Source organism: Chroicocephalus ridibundus, chromosome 1, assembly GCF_963924245.1.
Source record: "Chroicocephalus ridibundus chromosome 1, bChrRid1.1, whole genome shotgun sequence".
Classification (NCBI taxonomy): Eukaryota; Metazoa; Chordata; class Aves; order Charadriiformes; family Laridae; genus Chroicocephalus; species Chroicocephalus ridibundus.
In genome coordinates this window covers 203,457,455-203,475,146 of record NC_086284.1, presented here as the reverse complement: position 1 = coordinate 203,475,146, position 17,692 = coordinate 203,457,455, and the positions used below count along the sequence as shown (strand labels likewise).

Genomic DNA, 17,692 nt, shown 5'->3' with positions numbered 1-17,692 from the left:
AAACCCATGTTTTTTTTCAAATGCTGTTCCCCTGTGAGACCAGATCCGTACCTGGGAAAGTGGGTGGACTTTAATATTTTGATTCTTAGATATTTTGATGGAGGAAACAGAAATGTTTGCAGATGGATGAAAACGAAAAGCCCACATTTTCACATGGGTATTTTCTTAAAAGTTCCAAGTTTGTTGCTACACTTTTCATTTCATACCTGCATACAGCCATAAAATCCCTGCTGAACAGAGATCTGGTCTCCAGAGACACCTCCCACAATGATGCTTTTCATTTTCAGTCCAGGTAGTTGATTTCCAATTTGCACAGTGCTCTGTTGAGGAAAAGGACAGTCGATAAGAAGCACCATCATCCTCTGTGACACAGACAGCCTACTTTCTGTAGTGACGGAGTCAAGCAGTAGCTGACAGTCGCTGACAGAAAAAATATCAAAGCAGCAAGGAGCTAGATATCTGAATGTGGCTTTTTACAGACTTGTTCATGAGATACCTTATCATTAGGCTAAATAAATTAATACAACTTCATTAGACACTACAGAACATGGCTCACAGCGTTAAGTATTTGTCCACAATCCTTTATCCTACTTTCTCCTTAAAACATTTCCGTAGCGCTCAGTTGCAAAGTTATGATGCTGCCTTACCTGGTACATCCCGTAGTCCAAGGACATGACAGCGAGGTACTTGATGTCTTTACCATCTTTAGCACTCTTCAGCTCTATTAACAAATGATGCCATTCCCCGTCACTGACTCGTGACTGGGTCATCTTCAAACGAGCAACCTGGCTCAGGCCACTGTACACTTCAAACTGCACGTAGTTGTTCAGTATCTGTTGAAATAAAAAATCATGTCTATTTTTTGCTACATATTTGTATTTGATGCAGAAGGGGGCAGAGAGAAAGATAATAACATTTCCTAAGACAACTCAAAAGGAAAAAAAGCCCCAACAGTAAAGAAGGGAACGCTTGCAATAACTCCTCGCGTAACTTTGGACATTCAGAAGCTAACTTACCCTACTGACCAAAAAAACCCCAAAACAACCAAGAGATACATTTTTTTTTGGCATCTATATTAATCCAGACTACTAATTCTGTTAAAAAAAAAATCTTAAACCAACTAATCTCAATTTTACAATGATCACAATGATGACAATAATTTGCATTTATTAATGTGCATTTAGCTGTGTGGACAAAGCTATGTAGTTCATGTGGCCATATCCACTGATGGGGGGGAACTTCTTAATTCTTTTCTATCCAAAGGCAGCCACAATTTTACCTGAATGTTGATCTTGGATGCAGTCCCAGCGTTGGCTTGCATTAACATGCCATTGACTTTCCGGGTTCTGAACATCAGCCCGATGTACCATGGCACAGAGATGGTAATGTCAAGGTCACTCCAAATGATAATGCTTTCACCGCTGAAACGCTGGGGAGAAGGCATTGCTGTAAATCAAAAGCCAGGAGAGAAACAGGTTGATATCTTTCAGGACAAAGGTGACGAGAAGAAATGATGCTATGTCACAGCGATGGTGCGCGGCAGCCAGCCCCTCATCCACTGAACTATTTTTAATCTAATACGGAGTAAGAGCTGGCCTAGGGGAGTTACTATGAAGCAGCTGATCATACTGCAAATTCACAAACTACCCTTGTTGAGGGGTAGGCGCCTTGTCTCGGTGCCTGCCCTCAAAGGCAGCGTCTCCACGCTGCTATGGCTTTACACAGGTGAGAGGTGTTCCTAGCAAGGTAAACTCAGGATCTCTACTGATACAGTTCTGCTGATGAGTGGGTAGACAGAGCAGGAAATATGAGGGCAACACTTGCTGCAGATGTTTTCAACATATCCTTGATTACCTACTTCTAATTAACAGATTAAACACAGAGGAAAAGACTGGGAGGCAACAGGAAATATAATTAATTATAAATACTCCAGGGCCAGATTATTCATCCGTCTCAGCTACGCAGCCTTTTCACAGGGAGAAGCCTCGTGTGGAATTGCCCAGATCATCTGCCTTAAATATCTCGAGGTGACAGCTGAAGAGCTGTCCTCCTCTCTAACCCTGCACAGACACAGCTCCTACAGGCAGACTCCGATGACAGCCTTCGATGGAAAGCATTTTGCTCATGGAAAATAGGGTAACACCCACCCTTTGGACTCTTAAAGTAGTTACCTCAGGTAACAGGAGCTACAGTACCACGGATTAGTGGATCCCACTGATTAGAAGCACAATTAAGTTGTGGGAGCTCTGTCCTATTTGCAGCATCCCATATGGCACCTCCACCATGCACGGCACCTTGTAGTGGGATCTGCAGTCAGCGCCTGCCTGACGTCCTCCCTCATGAGCATGCTGGTGAAGTCCATGGCAGCTTTCTGCAGGTGGAAGTAGGCCCTAGAGACTGGGTACAACCATCACAGATTGGCACCCAGTGTTGTATCTCATCATATGCTGAGCCCATGTGGATGGTCAGCAAGATGACAGGGCTTAACAGTCTCCTTCCCCTTCTGCTCCACACTACCATATCTGCTGGCTCTTCTGGATGTTCTTGTAGTAAGAGACGTCATGTACACAAACAAATGTGTTACTATAAAATGATGAGTTCTTAGAAAAAGGACTGCAACATCGTTGCAGAAGATGGAGTCGAGTTGATGTGAAGTCGCATTTTTTGGAGGAAAAAACCCAAACCCCAAATTCGGATCCGTCTACTTGCCAGTCTCACTATAAGGGGAAAGGCTGTGTGGGGAGGAGCGCTGGGGTTGGAGGGAAGTGCTGTCTGCAAGCCCTTCAGCTCCCCATTTGTGAGAAACAAGATGTCAGTGACGAGCGGACTATCCCTAGCCAAGCCAGAGGTGGAACTTGACTTGCCCTTCTCTAAGATGTGGTTACCCAACCACCCCACCCCAGGGTAAGTGCAGGCAGCCCCAAAGGGCAGCCCCTCTTCCTCCCGCTCCAGGCTGTGCTCTCCCCCTTACAGTCACATTCAGTCCTCCGTGAAGGCTAGTGGGGGCGTATGGTGGAACAACTGAAGCTTAGCCTGCTCTTGAAACCCAGACAGCAATTTAAAATGGTCCACCACCAGACATACATGTTCCCAGGTTCCTTAAAACTCTAATCCAGTGCTTGAGCTCTGTGGTCTGGGCCAGGACACAACTCATCAGCCCGCACTGCACCACATCAGTGTAAAAGTAACCGGGACATCAGTGTTGAGAATGGTCATTTCCTCCTTCTGCTCCACACGTGCAAAAGTCAGCCCCCTCCTTCCTCCTCTACCCTGCCAACCTTCACAACGACCTCAACTGCCAGCTTCTTTGCTAGTGGTTTTCCAGACCGTTCTTGAGATTTTTAAGTCCGTCTGCCTCCGGAGAGTGGAGCTTCCCACCTGCTGGCGGCTGCTTGCAAGCATTTCAGCTCAGCTTCTGGGAGAACTGGACTGGCATGGCAATTAGCCACCTTCCTTTTCTCACCGGTGGTGACTTTTGGTGCTTGCAAATACCATTCCCTTCCCACACCTCCTCCCAACTCCCCTCCCTTCCCTGGGGCCAGGGTGCATCTTCCTCTGGTAGTAAAACAGAAATCCCCATCAGTCAGCCCTCTCTGACCTCCCTCCTCTCCCCAGCCCTTCCCCACGCCTGGGACCAGGGGTGTCCGTGGAGGGGACAGGTGGGACCTGAACACTCCTGTCACCACAGAGGCGAGCGCACATGCTTCGAAGCACAGCGTCTCCCTGCCATCGGCGATGCAGTGATGCAAACTAATTGTTTTCTTGGGGTTTGTCACTTTGAAAGGCTGTCTGTGTATCTACATGCAATTTTAAGAATCTCCTACATTTAAAAGGCCATCAGAAAGACATGAGGGCTATTCACTGTGGAGACAAAGGGCCTGGGGAAACACACTGCCAACACTGGATGTCACCCGCAGTTTGGGTGTAGGACATATGACAGCTTATGTTTTGGTGCAAACCTGTGGTGTTCAGCTCAAGGCCGGTGCAATGACAGTAGCCAGTCAAGAGCAAGGCGGGCACAGCTCCTAGATCTTCTTCAGAGCATTGCGATATCTCGATTTTCAAAAGAATTAAACTACAACAAAGGTGAAACTCATTTTTCCCTAATTTTATCTCTCTTCTATATGTCAGCAGAGGGAGATGGGAGCTGCCAGAAGGTGAGACAGCATGTCCTAGCAGGGTGGTGAAGGTAAGACACCCCATCCTCACTACTGCAGACCAGATCCCAGAGTTTATGAAGACTGGGTAACTGAAAAAGTTGAATTCTTAACCTGCAAAGCCATTGCTGTCTGTGAACCTGACGCAGATCCAGCACTGTCAAAGGGACTGAAGTAATGCATCAGCCAATCACTCCTACATAAGAATGCAAATATTCTAGCTAACTTTTTAAAAAATAGCTTCCTAATTACAGCTAATGCTGTTAGGATCATATCTGAGCACTCAAATGAACAACCTGAAAGCCAGGAGGGTAGTGGTCAATGGCTCCATGTCCAGATGAAGACTGGTGACAAGTGGTGTCCCTCAGGGGTCCATATTAGGACCAGTACTGTTCAATATCTTCATCAATGACACAGACATCAATGACAATGACACAGTGGGATGAAGAGCACCCTCAACAAGCTTGCAGATGACACCAAGCTGAGTGGTGCAGTTGATATGCCTGAGGGACGGGGATGCCATCCAGAATGACCTGGACATCATCCAGAGAGATGTGGACAGGTTCGAGAAGTGGGCCCGTGTGAACCTCATGAGATTCAACAAGGCCAAGTGTAGGGTACTGCACCTGGGTCAGTGCTACTCCTGGTACCAATACAGGCTGGGGGTGAAGGGATTGAGAGCAGCCCTGCCAAGAAGGACTTGCGGCTACTGGTGGATGAAAAGCTGGACGTGAGCCAACAATGTGCACTCGCAGCCCAGAAAGCCAACTCTATCCCAGGCTGCTTAGAAAGAAGCATGGCCAGCAGGTTGAGGGAGGTGATTCTGCCCCTCTACTCCGCTCTGGTGAGACCCCACCTGGAGTACTGCATCCAGCTCTGGAGCCCCCAGCACAGGAAAGACATGGACCTGTTGGAGTGGGTCCAGAGGAGGGCCACAAAAACAATCGGAGGGATGGCGCACCTCTCCTGTGAGGAAAAGCTAAGAGAGCTGGGGTTATTCATCCTGAAGAAGCAGAGGCTCCAGGGAGACCTTATTGCAGCCTTTCAGTACTTAAAGGGGACTTATAAGAAAGATGGGGACAGACTTTTTAGCAGGGCCTGTTGCGAAAGGACAAGGGGTAACAGTTTTAAACTAAAAGAGGGTAGATTTAGACTAGATTTAAGGAAGACATTTTTTACTGTCAGGGTGGTGAGACACTGGAACAGGTTTCCCAGAGAGGTGGTAGATGCCTCATCCTGGAAACATCCAAGGTCAGGCTGGACAGGGCTCTGAGCAACCTGATCTAGTTGAAGATGTCCCTGCTTATGGACGGGGGGTTGGACTAGATGACCTTTAAAGGTCCCTTTCAACCCGAACTACTCTCTGATTCTATGATAAGTGTCACAGGAGGATAATGGAAACAAAGATCTACCACATCTGCATCAGAGGCCAGAATTTGGCCTTCTGTTTCTGGGAAAGCCATGCCTAGTTTAAGCAGGTTTTCTTTCCTGGAAGCCTCCAGGAAGACTCCAAATGAGCAACCCTCCACTAGACGTGGAGGTGCCACCTTACAGCGGGCAGCCTGCTGCTGCAGTAACCCCATGGGACTCCTCACGGAGACGACTCCTCACTTCCTTGGAAAGAAACTAACTGCAAGTTCTTCACGCCCTATAAAACACACCTGCTGCTCCTTCCTCATCCTTTATTAATGAGGTTTTACACATATACGCACATTGTGTTCAATCAAAGAAAAACCCAATAAAACTGAAAGTGCTCGTACTCAGCAGAGACTGCCTTCTTGCCAAGAAAGTGGTGATTAAAACTGCACATTCATCCCTGGTTTGAGTCAAAGCCCAATAAAGTCAGCGGGATTCTTTCCACTGATTTAAAGGGGCTTAGGATCAGGCATTTTTACTATAAACAAATTAATAACTACTGCCAAGTTCCGTGGAACTGCTTTGCTTATGTAAGTAAATCAATGAAAGCTGCTGTTATTCACGACAGTATGTCATCCATCATATTTACTATACAGGCGATCTCCAAAATTGTTTCAAAAAGATAATGGGTGATTTTTAGTCTTAATTGCAATCTTCTGTTACCTATCCTTTAAGCATTACAGTTTGACATACATGCCATGAAACGCTAACGATGGGTAGTGAAACCTGCACACATGACTATGCACAGAGAGGTCTTTGCGTCCTACCTTGCTCGCAGTTTTTCCCTCCGTAGCGTACGGGGCACTCGCAGATGTACGTGTTCCACTTGTTGACGCACGTGCCTCCATTCTGGCACCAGCTGGTTTCACAGTAGTTCCTCTGCGCCGCACAGCCTGAGTTTTTATGTAAAAAGAAGACATGACCATTATAAATTTGTTTTTTTTTTTTTTTAATATCCTTGAAGTCAGCGAAGCAAAATGTGGATGTTTACATGAACCGCGCAAGTGTCACATTCATAAAGACAAATCAATCAAAGGCTATTAAAAACAGTCACTGAGCTGTAAACCTCTGGGGACTGAGAGAAATTTTGGGGGAAATATCACTGCGTGCTTGTCCTGTTTTTTACACTCTTCTCCACTGCTGGAAACAGGCAGATTGACTGGTGCTGTGACTCAGCACCACTGTTTGCAACTTACTGTCATCCAACCAACAGACTAACCAGGGAAAGCCAATGCGCAGTGTTACACCGCGGAGTAACACGACTATATATCATTGTTTTAAGCTATAGGGAAACACTTTTCCAAATGAGGAAAACCAAAAATCCATCCTGAAGAAAACACTTCATGCCCCTCCTGATGTGTATTTCCATCGGATAAAAACTTTTGTTTAATGAAAATTAGGGACATAACTGTTAAAAAAGGGCTCCAAGACAAAACAGCCATTTGAAGCTTATGCTACGACTCCCTTCTTAATCTGTGATCAATGCAACATACCTAAAAACTGAAATTTAGCTCTTACACAGGCCTTCAGCAGGGTGGAAGGAAGGGATTTGCCACTCGTGTGTGGAAGAGATGATTTTATGATGATGAGAACATTTTGTACACCCAAACTAATCCTGATCTGGGATCCAGGGACTGGAAACCAAATCAGAAACTCCAAAAGGCTGCTTCATGCAGCAGGTTTCATATTTGGAGGACTGCGGAATTCGATTTACAGGACAAACATAATTTATGAAGAAGTCATTAAAAATGTTGTCTTTTTCATGAACTAATCCCACCGGCTTTCAGAGCAAAGTGACATTTAAAAGGTAATTAGAAAAAAAAAAAAAAAAAAAGAAGAGGGAAAAGTTCACTTAGGACTAAATTCCTGGGTGAAATTCATAGCAATGCAGAAGATCTAAACAAGCCCCGTCCTTTTTTGCAAGCTGCTTAGTCCTGTACGTGTGCGCTGTGCCACAGGCCATTGTGTGTGTCCCTGGCGCGGGCAGGGACTGCTCCTTGTTCAAACAAACGAGGTGTGCCGAGCAGGCTGCAGCCGTGCCGGTGATGTGGTGGCAGTGCAATGCCCAGCTGCGCCTCGAGCCCCTGCCACACGCAAACGCTTTGCACTCAGCAGTGCTAACAGAGAGACAGGAGCTATTTCACACCCCGCTGTCCCCTGCCCCTTCCTGGGGTTCCTCCCAGCGCCGGCCCCTTGGACATCCTAAGCCCTGTAACACACACAGCTGCGGCAGAGAGCTTTCTCGCATTGACTTTTGAGGTGGTAGCCACTCGTACCTGGCAGGGTGCCATTATTGGCGATGAAACTAGCCATGTCGATCGGCTTGCTGTCGATGGAGAGGTTCCTCATGCAGCCGATAAACTGTCTGTTGTGCACCGGGAAATCTTCAGGCAAGTTTGGAACACCCCCAAGGAGGAGAGGGCCAGTTAGGTCCAAAGATCTGAAAAAAACAAAGAAATGCTCATCATTTCTTGCATATAGATTGTTTTGTTTGTTTTGTTCTTTATCTTACTGTATCCATAAGCACACTTGCGCCGTTTAGTTCACTTGTGTTGCCATGCGCATCCCTCTGCTACATCAGCACTTCCAGAGTTTGTAATCAAAGGACCTTCTAGAAACATCGTAACTTTTAACTTAGGAGCTGTCATACGCACACAGAATCCAATGACCTGTCCCTACCAGTGGCCAATATGAAGAAAAAAAAAAGAAAATTATGGAAAAATGTCCAGCCACAGGACTTTTGTGACTCCAGTCACTCAGTCTCATACTCCACAGCACAAGGGTTGAGATGCTGTAGATTTTGATATGACTTAATTATTACACATTCCCAACCTTTTTTAAATCCTCTGAAGATCTTGGTCTTAATAACATTTGGTGGAGGCAGGTTCCACTGAGTGACTCCACACTGTGTGAAAAGTATATCACCTGGTCAGTTTGAATCAACTCTAATTTTTATGGTCCCTCCTTCTCTTGGGATTTTAGAGCAGCATGGGCATCTCAACGGTCTTTCTGCTATCACTCATTATTTTATACCCCCACTATGTTTCTTGCTGTCCATCTCATCTTTAAACTCAACAGTACTAACCTTTCTGGTCTTTCCTCACAGGAAAGTTTCTTTTAATACCTAATCATTTTTCGATGGCCTTTTTTGTACCTTCTTTATTTCCATCTCCTTTTAAGATAGGACTATTAACTTAAATGATGGAAGTAATAAGCTCTTCAGCCATCCTCTTCATTAATAAAGTTGAACATTTTATTTGCCCTTCTAGCTACGTTTTCATACTGAGTAGGTGCTTTTTGGGAGCCATCCACACTGACCTTCAGGTCTTTTTTTTTATTTATTTGCATTTTCCAAGTAATTTGGGCACATACCTACACGAAACTGTGCATTCCACCCGGTGTGCTGATATTTGCAGTGGCCTCCAACAAATTTCAACTACCAAACTAAACCTTGTCACTTTTTCTTGTTAAATTGTATCTGCTTTTCCAACTTAATTTGCTTAGTGGTTAATCAACATACTCTTGACTCTCGTCTGGAAGAAAAGAATGAGTGGAAAATGCAGATATAGGGAAACCTTACTTCTTTGAGCCAGTCTGAGTCCCCTGGGCAGCGCAGGTGTAGTTTCCAATGAGGCTCCCGAAGCGCACAGCCACTGCTGTGTCACAGTCGTCCACGGTCACCACGGCCACCTTCTCTCCCGAAGGCCCATGAGGAATTCCTAATCGCCCAATGTTGGGCTTCAAGAAATACACGGCACGTGTCATACAATGCTACATACACAAGGGATTTAAGTGCTGGTTCACCCAGCTCAAAGACAGACTTCTTCCTACCCTCCAACGGGCACTGAAATAGGATATATAAACAAAACAGTAGAAGTTAAGTTGACCTATGACATCTAGGCAAGAAAAAACCCCAACGGATGACTTCAAAGAGAGTCCACACATGCCCAGTGTGATACAGAGCATGGTCAGAAGTGGCTTTGGTCTTTTCCACTGCTGAACCATTTTGGCCCATGTACCTTCAAAGAGGCATTTTCTTAGTTCTGCACAGCAAACTAACAAATTTTGCTCATTTTGCAGTTCTTCACCTCAAGTAAATGAAGTAACTTGAATTGGTACATCGTTTCTGCCCAAAGACAGAAAACCATAAAATGATGTAATATCACAAATGAGGCTAAAGGCTTAAATCAAATTTTCTCTGATAGGGGTAGTCTGTCAGGGCCACCAGAAACTGAGTGCAGGTTCTTACAAAGGTTGTAGTGAAAGGTTGTCTGATGACTAGAAGGGAGCTTAGATGAAGACTGCTTATTCCGGGGCACAGAAAACCACTGACCATTGCTGACCTGTCTGAGAAGCCCCCAGTTTCCAGTCATGGGAGAACAGAGATCAGTGACCTGTAGAGTTGGACAATCGAAAATAACGGATGGATCTGAGCTTGCTCACAGAGTCACTTCGGTCCAGGCACACGCACTGACACTGTGGGTGGTGCATGGAAGATGGGAAGAAAGTGTGTTTTAGCGTGGCAATAGATGCTCCAGCTTGCGCTGATGTCTGACTTCACCCAGGCAGTAGGAAACTCCTGCCCACCCAATCACAATGTGCCCTGGTGAACGTGGGCCACAAAACTAGAATTATCACACTCAGCTTCACACCTCCACTGTTACTGGCTTGCTCTGCCATTCACCCTGCTGGCAGTTGTTGTTCTCCCCACTTCAGCAACTACCAACAACTGGGGAAATTCAGTGATCCCAACAGACAGGAAAGCCTATGGGACCACCGGGAATCAACCACCAAACTTCTGTGCCTCTACCACAAACGTATCCTTCACCTCACTTATTTCCTGTCTCATGAGATGGACCCCAGTGTGACCGACAGGAGGTGACACCTGCTACGCAATAACTGAAGAGACGGATTCCTCCAGTGGAGAAGTGCACCATGACTGCTAAAAAAGGGTGTGTGCATAAACAGCAGCATATCAGCCTCAATGAAGAACTAGCAAATTATGTAAGAAAGCCGTTTTCCGTGTTTAGTGTTCGTAGGGAGCTCCAGAGTTCTGATCTACCACTGGTGCAGGATCTCTGAGGACTTTATGGGTACAAGAGAGGCAATGAGCTGAGCTCCCCTGGCTTTGCTGCCATTCCTCTACAGGCAAAGGGACAGCCCACAGGAGTGAAGTCACCAGGATCTGACCAGACACGCGGCAAAACCGAAAGCCAAGAGGTATTTTTATGATGTGTTGATCAACAATAGTTGTAACCATATGAAAACGGAAGATGGCTGGGTATCACGCTGTAGTTTGCTGTACACTTGCTTTAAAACATATATTGCTCAACTGCGTACCGAAATCCCTTATTTGTACATCAAACAAGGAAGCAGTAAGGAGATAAATGCCTATTCTTTCTGCTTCGCTTGTACACACATGAATTTGTTAAAATACCTAAAGCCACTTTCATCATGCGTAAAGAAAAACAGATTTATTTCTAAGGGTAATTATCCCAATGTATAAAAAACATTTTTAAAACATGTTTCCTGGTGTCAATTTCAGTTGGAAAGTATTTTCCATTTCCTCTACCAAGAACTAACGTGATCACATAGTTTGGCAGTTACACAGTATAAGGTTTTGACCTCTCTCGAGAGATATTAAGGCATATTTCATTTTTTCCGATACTCCCTGGGCTTTGCCGCTGCCCAGCTTGGAAAGACAGGAAGCATACGTATTTGCAGTGCTGAAAATGTTATTGTACGCAATGATGGCGATGTTAGTGACCAGCTTTTCAAAGTACATGAAACAATACATAGAAAATTAACCAACTGACAGGCAGACATTCCCTTCCAAAACTAAAATGTTTACATTCTGGGTGCTGCTTCTATTCATTTGGAGGAATGATTCGATTAACATTTATGTTCTTTTGCTTCACTGAAACAACCTATTGTTTCTTACATGGGAGCCTTGACAAAGGCAGGGTATTTATTCTCGCAGCAGGGGGGATCTGCCCAATGTTAATCAAGATTGCAACCTGATGAGACTCAGCAGTCTGCAGCTGCTCCTTCACAGTCAAATAGCTGCAGTAGCAAATTGATTCCCCCCCCCACTTTTACTTAACGTAGAAATTGCGAAGTGTTTCTCTAGATGTTGACTGGTCATTGCTGTGCAGACCTCTGGCATCTCTTTGGCTCTGATGACCACACAGAACTATAAACTGGTGAAGAGGAAACGGAATATTCTGGTGAATGGGAAGAGACTGATCGTCAGTTCAAACCATACTTAGTTCAAACACACATTCAAACAGTGATTTTCTGACCGCGTCAAAAGGCTCCTTTGACAGAATAGGCTTTTCCCAAAATGGAATAATATGTTGCTGGGAAAGGAAAGAGATTCTCTGAGTGATTTAATGTGACATGGACTCTTTTCTTCGCTTATACCTGGCAAGTACTACACTACTCATCTCCATGCTTAGTGCAGGGAATACTTTATAATTGAAGTAATGTGAAATAAATAAAAGACTGGAACTGAGGGAGCCTAAGTTAGGAGTTACTTCAGAATTGAATCATGAAACTGATTTTAGTAATTTAATATTTTGATTGATAGTAAATATAGTTTGCTGGTGATGCAAAGGATATTTAGAGTATCATGCATTAAAATAAAGAACCACTTTGAATAGCTGAGTCCTAGAAAAAGAATTAATCACAGAACATGAAACTTGGGATCTAACTACCAGAATTTGTATTGCAGGATCAGAGATCATCAGCTGCAAATTATGAAAAATGAGAAAAACAAAACTGTATTAACTGACTGCAAAACAATTGTGAACCATGGTGTGATTAAAATATATAAAACACAATACTACAGTGGGTTGTTGTGAAGTATGAGGGAAATGCTATGACACTGACTAGGACAGAATATTGTGGACAATGTTGATTTCATTTATTAAAAATAACTTCCAACTAAAGCAGATGTACAGGACTGCAGCCAGGGCAATGGAAAGCTTACCTTATATCAAATAGACAAAAAGGACTTGCTGTGTTCAGCCTAGCAAAGCGAAGGCTAAGGAAGAGTTTTGGAAATGAGAAGATGCTACTACTGCAACGGACGTAGTACCAGAAAAAAATGGGGATAAGATGCCCATGAGTAATGTAAGGTGGAAATCAGCAGGTGATACTCAGCTATAGGAGGAAACCTTTGGGAAAGCTGCCGGGGCAAAAATTACAAAAAGAAGAACTTTGTTTGTGATTATAGAAGTTGGTGTTAGCAAGAGGACTAGTCTATGTTCAAAACAAAATAAGTAAGTAGTACTTGGAAAATACACAAGAAAGCGAATTGCCAACGCTAAATGATAGCACACACATTTACATTTCAGGCACCATCTTCGCCTCTGAGGAATCCTACTGGAGCAAGACTGATCCCTAACAGTAGGAACAGCTAACACTAACCAGCATTAATTCACACTATTATTTCCTGGAAATATGTTCAAGGAGTTAAAAGCCAGACTTTCATCTGGGTACTTAGCCGTCCTTTCTGCCTGTCAGACTCATCTCCTGAAACACCATGCTACCCGAAAGGCAAGTTCCATTAGCTGTGCCAATTCTGCACTCATGAGTAAATGTTCAATGTGGTGTACAGGAATTTACCAGCATGACCCCCATTAATGGTAATGCAAGTAACTGAGTTCCTGCTCATGGGGCTGAAAATTTACCTTGTGCTGCCTAACCCCAGAGGCTGCCTTTTTACTTAGCGCTCGTCCAGAGAGGGGCTGGAATTCAAACTTCAAAGACCACATGCTGTAAAACTGAGTAGCAAGGAGAGGTACCAAACAGCACCAGAGAGAGGACTTGGCCTCCCTTAAACAAACTATGAAAGAAGTTGATTCATCCTGGACGGAAAGAAAAAAAAAAAAAAGGAAACACAGCAGCCCTAAGTGTTGCAGTGTGTTATCACCACCACATAGTGATTCTTCAAACATTCTGTGCCCCCCGTATTATCATAGAATCACAGAATCTTCACGGTTGGAAGGGACCTTTGAGTCCAACCATACACACACATTAAAAAAAAAAAACAAAACCCACCCTACAATCTCTGCCACTAGAGCATGCCCTGAAGTGCCAAATCTATATGTTTCTTAAATGCCTCTAGGGATGGTGACTCAGCCACCTCCCTGGGCAGGCTGTTCCAGTGCCTGACCACTCTTTCAGTAAAGTAATTCTTCCTAATATCTAATCTAAACCTCCCCTGCCCCAGCTTCAGACCATTTCCTCTGGTCCTGTCACTATTCACCTGGGAGAAGAGGCCAACACCCACCTCTCTCCAACCTCCTTTCAGGTAGGTGTAGAGGGCAATGAGGTCTCCCCTCAGCCTCCTCTTCTCCAAGCTAAACATGCCCAGCTCCCTCAGCCTCTCCTCATGTGACCTGGTCTCCAGACCCCTCAGCAGCCTGGTAGCTCTCCTCCGGACACGCTCCAGCACCTCAATGTCCCTCTTGTACAGAGGGGCCCAGAACTGAACACAGCACTCGAGATGAGGCCTCATATTAAACATATTAACATATTAAAATATGTTGTGTTCATTATATTGACCCTTACATGTTCTTGTTATAATTGCATGCAGAGTCACTTGGAGAAAAGAAACAGCCCTGATTCAGGATCTACAGGTGAGAGCAGAAGCCACCTAACTGTCTCTGTAACACAAGACGAACCACATTTATATTCCTCAAACAATGACAATTAGTACCTAAAATTGTACACAATGTTATGAGACTTAACTTTGCCTCACTGAGCTTTCATGAAGGACATTAGCGGTTCTGATCTATGGGTGGACAATCTCAAATCTTGTGTCTAACCCAAGACATTCTCCCTTGCCCGGACAGAGTCACAATTACAAACTGTAATTGCAAGAATGACAGTCACCCAGGATGTCTTTTGAAAACTGCAGCTCCCTTTCTGACCACGGCGGGGTTAACAGTGAGACTCCTATTGTCCTCAGTGGTGACCTGGAGGAGTGACCATCTCACGCTGCAAAGGTGCATGTCACTCCCCTTGGCCACCTGCAGGGACTTTCTCAGGCTGCAGTGAGGGGACGCCACTGTGAAGGTATTTTACTAGTGATGCCAAATCTGATTTTCATGAAACCCAGGTACGGAGCAATGAACTGTTTGGACTTCTCCCCACAACTTCAACAGAGAGAAACACATGTAGATTCTGCCAGGTACCTGTAAAACCCTGAGAAGCTTAATCTGTGAACTTGTGTTTTATAAATGGAGACCAGATAGAGGAGAGAAGGTCATCAAAACACATCTGTTTATAGTTTGCAAATCTACTGCACAAATCTACTCCCATTCCACTTAAAACATCAGACACGGATATTCTCATGTATCTCAGTTTCATTTGGATCCTCTATTATTTTAAAGTAAATATTTAAACTGCGAGAGCCCATACAGTTACTTATTAAAGACACAGATGGTCTAACGATGCACAGTGAACAGAAAAGACAGGTTAACGGACAACGAAAGCCTTGTCTTAAATACTTAACGTTTTTACATTATAAATACTATAGTTTTCAAGAGTCACAATGCAAAATTGTTGGAGAAGTCTAAGCAAATAGTCCAATCTTTGGTAGATTTATTTTGAAATACAAAAGACTAGACACTGTACATGTAATAGCAACACTATAAAGTACAATGTTTGTGTAGTTAATCAGCAGCAGTGACGACACTCATATTCCTGGATCTCACCCTTTTATTAGTTAATCCGTAAGATAATAGGGCTTTTCCAAAGGTCCCACAAGCATTTCCTCTACCAGAAACACCTTTATCCAACTTAGATAAAAAAATCACCACTTGAGTTTTTGTGCAGATGGAAAGAGGGAGAGTGTTTTTGGTCGGCCACGGGAGAGGATTCCAACTTCACGGACATTCCCTGAACTCAAACTGAAAGCTGTGCTCTCCAGCCCCAGCCTTGGCCACGCGGACTTCCTCTGCTTTAGCCACCCCATCGAGTCTTTTGAAGGAGCTGGCAGCCGAGGAGACGATTCAGCAGCAGACTGTAAGTATGGCCAACACTTTGAGAACACAAACTGGGAACCCTCGCAAATGGGACACAACTCTTCCCTTTATGCTTGGCACGAGGAGACCTGTTTTCTTGGGAGACAGATGGAATGTTGCATATCGTGAATACTGCACTTGCTCAGGTCACTGTACACATTAAAAAATTTATCTATCTATTTTAGAAAGTTGGTCTTTTCGCAAAATGCTTTGTGTGGCATGGCTTAATATGCAGAGCTTGGTTTGTTTGTCTTTTTAATAAGTGCAAATGTGTAAAATGAAAAGCCATCCTGAAGTCAGTGCCAGCCTTTCAGTGCTTCCAAGAGTTTGCTTACTGGACAATAAGTTACCCTTCTGTTTTTGTTAATCAGTAGCTAATGATTTATTGACTGTTTGGAGAGGCTAAAGGTTAAAAAGAATCTGTTTCCTAGTTATTTTTAATACAAGAAAAGCACTCCACTGCACTGTTAATGTGCTGGTTCAGACCCCACCACCCCCAAAAGTGCTGGGTGGAAAACGCCTCACGTTCTTACCCTTTGGGGCTTCCTAATGCTTCCAGCTACAGTAATAATGGGAAAAAATGGAGCAACTGGCATCAGGTCCCACTGTAGGCTGCTGCCGGGGCTCCGGCCGCCGGCAGGGTCCCCCCTTGCCGGCTCCCTGGCGCTCATTAGGCAGCCTGCCAGCCGCCCCGGCTCCTTCGTTAACCCGCTGGCCTCTGCTCCGCTACCTAACATGGGGAAGGGAGAAACCCCCTCCGATTCCCAGGCGATGCTGTGCTGCTTCAGTGGTCAAAAAGCTCATTAAGGGTCCGCGGTGGCGGCGGGTCTCCCTGGGCAAGCGGACGGAGCCCAGCCCCCTCCCGCAAGGAAAATAAATAAATAAACAGGAAAAAACAAATGTGGAAAGCACCGTGCTTGCAATCCCAGGGGAAGAGACTAGGAAATGCTAGAGAAGCTTAGCACCGTGGCATGGACTTGCAGGCTGTTCTGATCAATCGGGAAACTCCACATTAGGCAAGATTAAGAGAAACCATTAATGGTAATCTCTGCTTTTCAAAGTTTCCCCCTACAGCTTTCCAGAGCACCTTTAAAATAAGGCAGTGTGAAGAACTGAGAATCTTTTACACATCCTGATTAGTCACCAGGGAAAGGCAGGACAAATCATTTCACATAAACCCCTTACTCCTTTGATGTATGTATCCCCTTTATTCCCTGAATATTTTAATGGCATTGCTTTATACAAACTTGGCTTGAGTCTGTAGAGAAACATGAGAGCCTGTGACAGTGAAAAGGAAAACCAAAAAGCTTCTCATCGGTGAGTCAAAAATGCAAATCCTGAAAAGCCACCAGACCAGTTCCTTTTCCGAGACAAACTGCCTGAAACACCCATCCTCAGGATCCAGGCTCGGCTACAAAGTTGAGCCAGTTTTACCAGCCTGATTCGTTATCTCCTTCACTGCCGCATCCAGAGGCTAAACTTTGATATTCAAAGCAGGGGCTTTCGGCACAGCTATGAGAACTGGCACACGTGAACGGCGCTGCCCCCATTGCTGCTGCTCTTTCGGTGGTAGGACAGAGATGGGGAGCAGCCCTCCTGTCCCACCATGTGGCAATGGCATGGTGAGGCTGCAAAAAGCCATGGCTACACATGCACACAGTGTCCAGATGTGCTCCTTCCCTCCACAGAGCCTGACCAGCATCTTCACAAATATCATCCAGCTCCTCCAAAGAGTATATTCTTGGATTTGACTAATTTTGGCAAAGGCTGCTGCAGCACTGATGGGAAGAATGGGTTTTCCCCCCCTGCAAATGGAAATTTTATCCTCACATTTGTATTCACAGATGCTTCTCAGCTCTTTGTTGCTGAATCAGTGACACAGCAAGAAGGACCTGTTTTGGCTCTGAGAGACCATGCCCACTCCTCAAGACAACATCCAGCCTTCCGCGTGGGAGACATCGCTCACCATGGCGCTCTGCTGCTGCGGGTTCCCTCGTCTGCCCTCTGCAGCCCTCTGGGGTTGGACTAGATGACCTTTAAAGGTCCCTTCCAACCCAACACATTCCATGACTCTTCTTCCCTCTG

General features: G+C 44.9%; 1 protein-coding gene across 1 annotated transcript in view; it reads right to left on the bottom strand.

The window, feature by feature from the left end:
• The window catches only part of CELSR1 (cadherin EGF LAG seven-pass G-type receptor 1), a 175,233-nt gene that overhangs the window by 42,222 nt on the left and 115,319 nt on the right, over nucleotides 1-17,692 (bottom strand). Inside the window, exons 6-11 of the mRNA XM_063323392.1 lie at nucleotides 9,154-9,311; nucleotides 7,850-8,013; nucleotides 6,341-6,466; nucleotides 1,280-1,446; nucleotides 648-833; nucleotides 207-320 (exon numbers count right to left, since the gene is read on the bottom strand). Of these exons, the coding sequence (XP_063179462.1) occupies nucleotides 207-320; nucleotides 648-833; nucleotides 1,280-1,446; nucleotides 6,341-6,466; nucleotides 7,850-8,013; nucleotides 9,154-9,311 (915 nt within the window). The remainder of the gene's footprint in view (nucleotides 1-206; nucleotides 321-647; nucleotides 834-1,279; nucleotides 1,447-6,340; nucleotides 6,467-7,849; nucleotides 8,014-9,153; nucleotides 9,312-17,692) is intronic.